This window comes from Balaenoptera physalus (genome assembly GCF_965194825.1).
Source record: "Balaenoptera physalus genome assembly, chromosome: 2".
In the NCBI taxonomy this organism is placed as follows: domain Eukaryota; kingdom Metazoa; phylum Chordata; class Mammalia; order Artiodactyla; family Balaenopteridae; genus Balaenoptera; species Balaenoptera physalus.
This window is the reverse complement of record NC_138883.1, coordinates 105,595,218-105,607,741: the sequence shown is the minus strand read 5'-3', so window position 1 is coordinate 105,607,741 and position 12,524 is coordinate 105,595,218. Positions and strand designations below refer to the sequence as shown.

General features: G+C 34.3%; 1 protein-coding gene across 17 annotated transcripts in view; it reads left to right on the top strand.

Annotated features, from left to right (window-relative positions):
- ICE2 (interactor of little elongation complex ELL subunit 2) overlaps positions 1-12,524 on the top strand; it is a 73,299-nt gene that overhangs the window by 31,323 nt on the left and 29,452 nt on the right. For 13 of the 17 annotated variants that reach the window (XM_082445704.1, XM_082445703.1, XM_082445708.1 and 10 more), the window contains 4 exons: positions 2,594-2,635; positions 4,023-5,019; positions 5,725-5,900; positions 10,552-10,681. In XM_082445704.1, the coding sequence (XP_082301830.1) occupies positions 2,594-2,635; positions 4,023-5,019; positions 5,725-5,900; positions 10,552-10,681 (1,345 nt within the window). The remainder of the gene's footprint in view (positions 1-2,593; positions 2,636-4,022; positions 5,020-5,724; positions 5,901-10,551; positions 10,682-12,524) is intronic. The other 4 variants (XM_082445700.1, XM_082445699.1, XM_082445696.1 and 1 more) reach the window with 1 other exon arrangement.

Genomic DNA, 12,524 nt, shown 5'->3' with positions numbered 1-12,524 from the left:
AAGATTTTATATGCACACACAAACACATACAAACCTACATGCATACATACATCCATCATGGTAACAGTGAAGCATGAGCTTAGAGCCATGAAGCTAAGAAAGCTATCCTGGCACACTCTCACACAGGATTGTCCTCCTGCGGAAGCAGGTGCGCCCATCTCAATTAAACATGAGAAACAGAAGGGGATTGTTGATGGAAAGTCTTACAAAGTTATTAGAGGAAGAAAAGATAATTGCTATAACATTTCTACAGTCAAATGAAGAAAGATGTACCCACAGAACAGATGAAAACTAATGTGTTCACCCTTTGCCCTAGAAATCTCACTTCTAGAAATGTAGCTCAGAAGTACACTAGGAAAAGAATAAAATATTTGTGCAGGGTATTCACTTCAACTATAGGTATTCATTAGAAACAGTCGTCATGTCCCTTCATAGGGTATTTATTAAATAAACTGTACATCTTCAATAGCATACTATGCAGCTATTACAGGCATACCTTGTTTTATTGCACATTGCTTTATTGCACTTCAAAGATGCTGCGTTTTTTACAAATGGAAGGCTTGTGGTAACCCTGCATCAAGCAAGTCTGTCATCGCCCTTTTTCCAACAGCATTTGCTTACTTCATGTCATTGTGTCACATTTTGGTAATTCTTGCAGTATTTCAAACTTAATCATATTTGTTACGGTGATCTGTGATCATTGATTTTTGATGTTACTATTACAAACTTGCTGAAGGCTCAGATGATGGTTAGCGCTTTTTAGCAGTAAAGTATTTTTCTTAAGACATGTACATTTTTAAAGACATAATGCTATTGCACACTTAATAGACTATAGGTGTAAACATATCTTTATATGTACTGGGAAACCAAAAAAATTTGTGTGACTCACTTTTTTGTAGTATTTGCTTTATTGTCATGGTTTGGAACCAAACACACAGTGTCTCCAAGGTATGCCTGTAAAAAGAATCAGAAAGCTCTAGGTATGCAGCTGTAGTGTGGTATCCAAGATATATTGTTTAAGTGAAAATGGTCACTCAGAGAATTAAGTGACTATACATCCTTAAAGATTTATATCCTAAGTTCAAAAAGAATTGCCAAAAATCTTAAACTGCATTTAGTAATCATATTATTAGTAATGATATTGCTGTTGTTATTTTGAACACATTAGATAATATGATAAAGCAAATAAGTACTTATATTAGAAACCAAGAATTTTAGCATAAGAAATACAAATGCCAATCAAAGGACTTAAGTAAAAACCTTATAATAATATTGGAATCATATAAAAAAGATGCCAGTGACAACTTGAAGGGTTTCCCATTGGCCAGAGTGTGTCAGTTTGACCATGACAAAGAATAACTGCAGTGGATGGAAACATATGAAATAGTTAAAATCCATGAATTCATAATAATATCTTTTTTAAAAAGTATTAGTCACCTTTGGAGGGTGCTAGTGTATCAAGTCATTATTCTGAAAACTGATTTTTGAAAATTCAAGTATTTGTCTTACTTTTCCATTACAAACTGTTTCAGGAAATGATGAAATATGACTGTTACCATTTTGCAGTTCCTAATGAAATAGTGAATCTAGGCAGTGATCATCATCAATGACTGCTAAAAGCATTAGAAGATTAATAAGGAATTTTAATGGCTAGATTAGTTTGTTGACCCTTGATGAATCAACAGAACAGTTGTAATATCGCAAGAAGAAAGATAACCAGACATTAGCCTCCTGATTGAAGTGGGAAGTACACAGTACTACATGTAACATGTTCAGATTTTTTAAAATGTGCCTGAATCTGATCAAGCTACTAGATCATTTTAATAGGAAATGTAGGGGAAGAGTGTATTAAATGATATCATGGGGATGCAAAATCCAGAATATGGAAAATTTTATAGGATAACTGATCTAGTTTCTTCTACAAATACCTGGTGGATATGGGAGTTGGCATAGTATGGGGGAGAGGCATTTGACAAATAAATTTGAGAGACATCAGCCAAATGCAGTGTAGGAACCTTGGTTGGATCCTGATTCCAATAAACAATTGTAAAAAGAAATTTATCAGACTAGGAAATTTTAACACTGATTAGATATTTCCAGCCATTAAGGAAGTGTTAATTTATTGATATAATTAATATGTTTTACAGAAGAATCCTTCTATAACCACATACTAAAATATTTACAGATAAACTGCTGTTTTTACTTTATCCAAATTTGTTCTGTCAGAGGTTGACAACTTTGTTTTTCAATTCATTAATTTTGGTTTTATATTTATGAAATTTCTTCATTTTATTATTGTGATTATATTATTCTTTTCCTATTTCTTGAAAAGGCTATGAATGATGCTTCAGATTTTTAATGTCCAGTGTTCTCATTTTTATTGCTTTTTAAGTATTCTGTAATTATCATTTTAATTTCTTCTTTTATCCAATAATTTGGAGAGTTTTTAAATTTCCAAGTTCTTGGGTTTATTATTGTTTGTTTACTTTTTTCTTAATGATTTCTAATTTTATTTGCTTCTAAACAGAGAGTCAGACCTTAACAGATTCTGCTTTATACTATATTGATGTTTTCTTTGTGTATTAATTTATAGTCCATCTTTGGAAATGCCCCTTCGATCCTTGGGAGGGAAAAGGTATATCTTTGCAGTCTATATGTATGTTTTCAGTCATTCATGTATCTTTGTTTCAGTCATTAAATATTACTCATACTTTCTACATCCCTATCTTTACTAAGAGACAGTGTATCAATGACCAAGTACAGTTGTGTTTCTGTCAAGTTTTCCTTTTATTTTTCAGTTTCGACAATTTTGATGTTGTTATTTGACATGTCACAGTTCGTTATCTATTCATCATGGATTGCATCTTTTTCAACATAGGATTCCTGTTTCTATCTAATGCTTTTTGCATTGACTTCTCTCTAACACTTAATATTGCTAGTCCTTCTTTCTTTATTTCTTGATATCATGTCCCATTGTTTTGTTTTGAACCTTTTTGTGTAAGAATGCCTCATGTAAACAGCATATAGTTTAATTTTATTTTTTGACTAAATGTGGTAGTCTTTTTATTTTAGCAAGTGCTACCATTTGCTGAGAAACTACTTACTATGTACAAGGACTATGCCAAGAAACTTTCTATATATAATTTCTCATTTAATCCTTAGAACAAACCCAAAAGGATGACCCTATTATCCCTATTTCAGAGATGAGGAAATTGAGTTTCAGAGAGGTAAAGTCATTTACACAGGTAGATCTTTCTTACTCACTACCTGATGCTGTCAGAATATTTTTCTCTCAAATCCTAAACTGTAATCCAATTCCATGGTATTTATCTAAAGTGCTCTGCCAGACTGAGGAGAGATGTTGCTACCTGGGGAGAAGATAATTTATTCCTGAATAAATTAGAACTGTCTGTAGTTCTTCCATTACCCAAACAGTACATGAAAAACTGTAACCTCAGTGGCTTCATGTCCCAGAATACAATAAAACCACTTCCTATCCATTTCTCCTTGTATTACTGAGAGTTGTTTTCCCTGAGTAGATGTATAAAGAAAGTCACTGATTGATGTGAGAGGCTGTTGACACTTCCCCAGTTGCATTAGAGAGCAGCTTCCTTACCGTGGCAAAGAAGCTTTCCTCCTGGTCAGCTAAGTCTCTGCAAGAGTGTATAAGTGGGTATGAGTGAAGATCTTCTGCCTTCCTATTTGGCCTTACATTTCTTCTTTGTGGTCCTGTCTGTTTTTGATTAGTGGAAATACCTCTTGAGATGTGGTAGTTCACAAGTATTCCCCATTTCCTGTGGTATTGCAACTTGGCAAATTTTTCTGTGTTTCATCAACATTTCAATGGGAAGGTAAGGTTAAATAAATTAGTTGCTAGTAGTTTGTCAAAGCAAGAACCTTTCAAAGCCATTAGACTTTTCTTTCTACTTTTAAAGAGTATGAACTATGTTTGTGATGGGACATTGATGGGTGAGGGGTGGCCTGGAATTTTTGCTAATAGTTTGCCAATATATTTTCTTAAGATGTCTTATGAAGTTAATGAGTGCCGAAAAATTGAGACCCATGAAAATTTGGATCTGGATTTTGATGATGATGTCACAGAACTTGAAACTTTTGGAGTAACCACCACCAAACCATCAAAGTCACCGAGTCCAGCAAGTACTTCCATAGTACCCAACATGACAGATATGCCCCCAGCCCCCAGCATAGCAATCGCATCTGAGGCACCAACTGCACCAGACATTACTGCTCATTCTAGAAGTTTATCTCAGATTCTGATGGAACAGCTGCAGAAGGAGAAACAGCTGGTGACTGGTATGGACACTGGCCCTGAAGAGTGCAAAAATAAAGACGATCAGGGATTTATCCCCTGTGGTGAAAATGTATCAAATTCTGAGGAGTCTTTGGTACAAGATAGTGACTTGAAAACATCTGATGCCTTACAATTAGAAAGTTCTTCAGAAATTGAAACCTCTAATAAAAATGATATGGCTTCTGATATGGAGTGTGTTGATGAAAGAGTGAATGTTCCAGAGAACACAGACAATAATTCAAAGGAAAAGACTGTTACATCAGAAGCAGCTAAAACTGAAGATGTAATACTTTGCCATAGTGATACAGATGAAGACTGTTTAATCATTGATACAGAGTGTCAAAATAATAGTAATGGAAAGACAACTGATATGGGTTCTAATTTAAGTTCTAAAGCAGCTAGCCTAGATTCTTCCTCAGGACAGGCTTCTGTAGGAAACCAGACTAATACTACCTGTAGTCCTGAAGAGTCATGTGTTTTAAAAAAACCTATCAAACGAGTATATAAAAAATTTGATCCAGTTGGAGAAATTTTAAAAATGCAGGATGAACTCTTAAAACCAATTTCCAGAAAAATACCTGAAATGCCATTGATGAATTCAGAAAATTCTAAACAACCTCCTAGTTCTGAGCAAGCCTCTGCTACTTCAGATGCCTCTAGTTGGCCAAAATCTATATGGCCTTCTGCGTTTCAGAAGCCAAAAGGACGTACGTAAATATTTACAAAGAATTTTATATTAACTGTTTTGCTTGTTCCTTATCCTTAGGGTTTTTTTTCCCCCTCTTTCCCCTACTTTCTCTTTGTTATAATATGTTTGTGATCTTTATATAGTCATTGATAGTTCATTTTCCAATCTACTGATCAATATTTCAGCTTTCAAAACCTTCACTCTAACAGTGTACCCACAGTTGTATGGATTTTTGTAACCTATGTTTATCCAACATTTACGATGGCTGCTAAGCTATAGATAACGTGGTTTGCTGAACTGATGAAGGGAAAGTCCATCAAAAATAATGATAAATATTTATTAGTCTAAATTTACTTATTCTTGGTGTTTAGACTATAGTTTTGTACTTTTTCATTTTGTGAAATAGATATAAGGCTGCACCTCAACTCTGCCTCGATTATGAATAACAGTACTTTTTTAAACTTTTTTTTTCTTCATATGTTGTCTCACTGATTTATACTTTGCCTAGGGTTAGTGAAGGTAGTAGGTAAAAGGAAGAGAACCCTAAAGCTTTGATTTCAGCTCTTGCTGGAGTTCCAGTAAAAGTAAACAGAAATGGTAATAGTGTAATGGTCAACTCAGAGGAAACAGAAGGTTGATAGTTGAATTGTTTTATCTTGGATTATGATGGATAAAGGGCTAATGTATTTTAAAATAAAAATGACAAATATAATTATTTTTAAAGGATTGCCATATGAACTTCAGGACTATGTTGAAGATACATCAGAATATGTAGCTCCTCAGGAAGGAAATTTTGTTTACAAGCTATTTAGCCTACAAGACCTGTTGTTACTTGTGCGATGCAGCGTCCAGAGGATAGAGACCAGACCACGTTCTAAAAAACGGAAGAAAATCAGAAGAGTAAGTTGTTACCTGGGGAGTTAGGGTGTGGTAGCATTAGTAGATGATAAGCAAATATTTAACATGCCATTGTTATGAAGTTTAATTTTAAATTGTTGATCACTCTTATTAGAGTAGTTTTTTCAGGTTGAGTTTTTTTAGTAAAATACTGAGAACACTTTTAATTAAGTGTTTAGTTCAATGTAATAGTCATGAGTGCCAATAACATTCTTGCATGGAATATATAAACTTTGTGAAAAACGGCACCATTATAGATATGACCTAGACTGGCACGTATGTTCCCACTTTCTCTGTGAATTTGGATTTCCTTTATGACATATTAGCCTCTTTCTTTCTTACTTTGGGAATCTTTTTGAGTCATTTTAGAAGTTCACATTTTGAAAGGTGGGCTTCCATACACATTTGAAATGTCTTCCCAGGACTGTTGGAAAACCAAATGTCTTCCTTTCTTTTTCCCCTATTGTTTCTTTTGGGATTTGATATAAATATTTCCCTCAGTTAAAAAAGTTTTTGCTACAATTTGAGTAATTGGTTCTTTTGGCAGTTTGCTGTATTTGATATTTTAAGCTCTCTTTCAGATTAATTTGATTTCTGTGTGTGTAACCACTGAATTCAGGTAAATAAAGAGGAGCTTTTATGGTATAATTGATTATGTAAGAAATAGTGAAGTCTTTCTAATTTTTTCTTAAGAGATTTTTTTCAGTTGTATCCATTATATCATAGTTCACTTTTCCTTCCTTCCTCCCTCTTTCCTTTCTTCCTTCCCTCCTTTCTTCCTCCCTCCCTCCCTTTCTTCCTTTTTTTTTTAATTTAAAAAAATTTAATTAATTAATTAATTTAATGGCCACACCGTGTGGCATGTGGGTTCTTAGTTCCCTGACCAGGGATCGAACCCACGCCCCCTGTATTGGAAGCGTGGAGTCTTAACCACTGGACCACCAGGGAAGTCCGTTCCTTCCTTTTTTGATGTCTCTGTTTCTTGCTATTTAACCTACCACCCAATAAGAATCCTCAGTGACCACTTTAGAACGTCAGTGTTTTGGACTAGGGAACATGTTTTGGACTAGGGAACAGGTGACTCAGGAACAGTGATGTTCCAGCATTGACACTTATGGATCAAGTCCCTGATTACTACTTTACCATATTAAGTTATAACTGGAAAAAAATTTTAAAAAGAAGAAGAGAAGAAAAAGAAGTACCAACCTTTCTGAGCTGCTAATAGCAATAGTGTGAGGGTCTGTCATGAAAAACCTCTAAGGCTAACCCGTCAGGATCAAGGATGTATACGTTGTCAACCAAAATCCAGTGGACCTAGTGGATCTTTTGCTTGATGATACTTTTGTTCTTAGAAGGAAGACTGTGAATAAAATTTTAAATTTCTAATTCTCGTAATTTGGTATTTCATCACTGGTTCAGACTTGAAATTATAGAAACCAACTGGTTTTGAATTAAATACATGGGGGAGTGTTTTTTATAAGAGAATGTCAGGAATGACGAAATGCTATAGGTCTGATTTTAGTCTCCTCCTAGATAAATACAAATATTCCCTGTATTAAAAGATTTTACTTTATTTGCTGATTTTTTCCTGTCTCATCTGTATTTAATGGCCATAGCATGCATATCTTGAATACATATAGTGTCAGTGCTATGGACTGTATTTTCAAGGTTTTATTTCATTAATTCATATTTGCTATCTGATTTATTTGGGGACTAACCTCATTTCATTTTCTACTCTGTGAGCCCATACCACTCTGTATTGATCTGCCAGCTTACAGCACTTAGAAATTATTGATGGCCAGGATGTCTTAAGTAAGAATAGCCTAGGGATATTTTTGGACACTGTTTTAATTGTTGAAAGAGACAACCTGTTAAGGACATTGTCATTCACTTGACTAAAGTGAAATTTGTAAATATTAAGATAAAACCTTATAGGAGAGAATTCACTCTTCATCAAAATATATCAAAAAAGTCAAGCCCCAAAGATTAGCTAAATAGGAGCCTTCTATTTCTGACATGTCAAACCCGGAGTAAAATTTTAAAATTTTCAGTGAATGCTTATCATATTATACCTATCATTATATGTAATAGCTTAGTACACGTGGTTTAAATTCCTTTGTAGAACGTATTCCCTTTGGAATCATCTCCTATTCATCTCTGTTCCTCTCAAATGTTTTACTCCGTAGATACTCAATAAATAGGTATTGAACAAATGAGAAAAACTGAGGCGTGAGGAGAGAGGAGGGTGTTGTTAAGGAAGGGAAGTTGAGGCTGAGAAATTTTGAAGGTAGTGTTTAAACTCTAGCTAGGTAAGAATGCATCTTCATTAACATTTCCTTCTTAAAAACCAACGTGTTTAGGTCAAGCTTTAAAATACTCGGAAGTCTCTTCAACCTCTGCTCTGCAAGGACCTCATCTCTTCTTTTTTTCCTTTGGTTCTTCAATTCTGTGTTATTGTAGCCGAGATTTTACTTTCCAGTATCATTTATCCCTTCTCATCAAAATTCTGCTTAATAAGAGCTATATGACAGAGGAGAACTTAAAGCAGCAGCCAGTCTCAAATGCTGGCATGAAATAAAGAGGGCTAATTTGGAACACAAGATGAAGCTAGAACTTACTGCATTCTACATATAATGATGAAATCCAGACCACGTACCTTTGAATGATTTAATATTATGTTATCGTCTGTCTCAGTTAACCAAATTTCCTAAGAGTTATGTTCTAAAGTGACTCAAAAATTTAGATCCAATTATATTAAAGTTTATATTGGCATTCTCGGGCCAGAAGAAAAGGATCCTGAAGGTGCTTGAATATTAGGAAAGAACAGAATGTACCTATTGGGATTAATGACAGGATACTAGCTTTGAAATATTTACTTAGGAATGTATGTAAACGTTTGGAAGGTTTATGTAAGAAATTGGAAGACAGAGAACCAAAAGAAGCTTTCATTTAGGACAGGAGTGACCAATAAGGGATAAAGGAAATAGTAAATTTAATTTTTATAATTTGAAAACTTTGTACTTAAAGTTTCACTTTAATTTTGGAATACTGAGATCAAATATTCAGACTTTTCTTTCCCTTGGTTTCCTGGAGATGGCAGTAGAATACATATGGAAATTAATACCAGGTTCAGGATTTAGTTTTGTAGATATGACAGTATTATCAAAGAAGATCCCCCAGAGTACTTTCTTCAGAAAGAGTAATATTTTTTAATTTGAAAAGAAATCTGGAATTAATTCTATTACCTATTCATGATCCAAAAGGGGATCTTCTTTATCAATTATTCTTTTTCCGACTCTGCTGTAAACTGGTTCTCTCTCCTTGAGCAGATGTCTTAGCCCCCTGGGCCTTCATTTCTTTATCTCTGGCTTCTGTTGGCAACTATAAGCAACCATAAATGCAGATTACCAGTTGCTGAAAAATTATTATACAAGTAAGTGCTTTTAGCAATGAAATTATCCTAATCATAATTTTTTTTTTTTTTTAATTAAGAAGACACTGTAGGGACCTTACTACTCAAAGTTTGGCCCCTGGAACAACAGCTTGTTAAACATGTAAAGCCTTGGTTTTCACCTCAGATTCTGCATTTATTTTAAAATGGTTATTCACACACACTGACATTTAAGAAGCACTGCTGTAGAGTTTTACAACATTCAAAGGTAATAATGAACCAAAGTTAATTGTTAACAGAAATTTTACCGGATTTGAATTGTTCTTAACACCACCATTGTGCTAATAAGCCCACTAAATTTGCCACTTTATGAAAATCAGTAATGCTGAAACATTTATGAAATATTTTCAGGTATAAAAGTGAAATACAGCTTAGTATAATTTCAGAAGTACTAACCAGTTATATCACTTTAAGTTCCTTAAATCATGTGTTTCTCCTTCTGCAGCTGGAAATGAAGAGACTGCTATTAAGATTAGAATTTTCTTTGACAGAAATGAGATAACATGAGCACAGTGAACATGACTAGCACTATGTTATTTCACAAGCATGTATTTCCTTACATATCCTCCTTTAGGCTAGTAGAGGGTATAGTCATTTTGCTTAATCTATTTAGTGTCCTGACCAATAAACGCTAAATGGCTAATTTGCCAAGTACTTAGTGTCTGGAATAAAGCCTTTTGTATTAATGCAGATAGCAACGTTCACAGATATTAATGTAGGTGTTAGTGCTCATACATTCATAGAATGAAAACACAGTATTTAAGCCTGAGACAATGTGACTAATGCTTTAAAGGGGCAAAAAATTCCTACCTTTTTTTACCCTCTTGAGAATTATTAGTATGTATGTCATGGCTTCCCAGCTTCTGGCTTTGAACCTTGGGCCATTATGTATCTGAGGCTTTGTTCCAAGGATTCTGTCAGTCACGTTCTGTGACAGAAATAAAATATGTGCATGTGTGGAGAGGTATGTTGATTTTGGTTGGGTGGGGGGCAGCCTCTGGTTCACGATCTCTTATTTATCCACCACTTGCCCACATCCACTAAGGGTTCTATCCGTCTTTCTGTCTGAATCCTACTGTATTTGAAAGGATGAAATAAGATTACCTGAAAGTGTTTTGAAAGTGGCAAAATTATATAGGCAAATGTATTTACTGTTAATAGTAAATTAATGGAGCTTTATAAGAGTATAACCTTGGATTGCAGCAATTTCCGGTTTACGTACTACCAAAAGTGGAGTATCAAGCTTGTTATGGAGTTGAAGCTCTGACTGAAAGTGAACTTTGTCGCTTATGGACTGAAAGTTTATTGCATTCCAACTGCTCATTTTATGTTGGTAAGTTATGCAAGAGGCTTTGCTCTCCTTTTTAATTCCCTTGTAAATATACACAGTTCAATTCATTTATAGATACTTACATTCTGTACTTTTAATTTTCAGTTTTCTGATTATATTAATATTTCTTTCTATTAAAACACCATTCCTACTCAAGAGTTAAATGGCAGGGTAAGAGTAGTGATTATCAAATGTTTTAATTTCTCTCTTATTCCCTTATTAGTTGTACATGAATGCCAATGTAATCATTGTATTTTTAAAATACTTATTTTATTTAGGAGTGTAACTAAAAATATAGACGTGTTTTGTAACAAGCTTCTTTTAAAAGTACTATTTAATTGGCTTTAAAATATATATTTTGAAATTTTCTTAAAATTATAATGACATTGTTTTTTAAATCTCAAATATTATCTTGATGAAATAGTTTTTTACTTTGTTTTTGTTTTGGTCTTTAGTTGGGGGGGGTAGTTAGGCATGGTCTTAATTTGTGTTGGCTGGGTTCATGTACAGTTAACATACTTCACATGAAGGATTACTTGCTAATCATTGTTGATACTGTTCTGTTCCATCTGAATGCCTAATCCTGTGCTTCTCTGTTCATCCCATACATCTCATGACAGCCATCTCAAGCTGCCCCTCCCTGACATAATTTCCTTCCTTTGATCTCTCAATGCATTCTTTTTTTTTTTTTTTTTTTACCACTTTTATGATTTGTTGCTTTCTACGTAATTGTTGTTTTTTATGCCTATCCTATCTTCCCGGTAGAAAATAAGTAGTTTAAGGTCAGAGTCTGATGAAACCTTTATGTTCTCATAGTGCTTAGCGTAATTCCTGGTATGTGATAAGTGTTATAAGTGTGCTTTTCTTAATCAAAAAAAGGTTACTCACTTGAAAACTTTTCCCATATTTTGGTTAATCAATATTCTGTCTTCATATTTTGTGGGAGTGTTAATAAGATCATTGATTCACTCTCTTTACTTAACCCAGAAAGGAAGTGGCTAATGTACTACTTGGTGGCCCTAGCCTCTTCGTGCCCCTTTATACACACTGCCAGAAGTTTATTGTAGTAGTTTTCAGCCAATAACCACAATTTCAGTGTTCCTCCAAAAGACCTGTTGCCATGAAACACACCAACAGTCCTCGTGTAAACTACTTGAAAGCAGTTGCCAACCTCATCCATTTTAGGAAAGCACCAAACAAAAACCTATCATTGAAATCCTCTTTAAAGTACTGACAGAAAAGACATTCCTGACTAAAACATTTAAGGTTTTTTTTTTAATGTACAGTTTAACAGATAAAACTACCATCATCTATATCTACATGGCTTACTTCATCGAAACTACAGTAGTCTCGCCTTAATTGCAGTTTCACTCTCTGTGGTTTCAGTTACCTTCAACCAGTCAACCACGGTCTGAAATATTAAATGGACGATTCCAGAAATAAACAATTTATATGTTTTAAATCTCACACCATTCTGTGTAGTGCCTGGGACGTGAATCATCCCTTTGTCCAGCTTATCCCACCCATTAGTCACTTAGTGGCATCTCAGTTATCAGTGCTTATGTTCAAGAAACCCTTTTTACTTAATAATGGCCCCAAAGTGCGGCAATTTAGATATGCTGAAGAGAAACCGCAAACTGCTTCCTTTAAGTGAAAAGGTGAAAGTTCTCAACTTAATAAGGAAGGAAAAAAAGTTGTATGCTGAGGTTGCTAAGATCTGTGGTCAGAACGAATCTTCTATCCGTGAAATTGTGAAGGAAAAAGAAATTCGTGCTTGTTTTGCTGTCAAACTGCAAAACAAACCTCAAACTGCAAAAGTTATGGCCACGGTGCAGATAAGTACTTA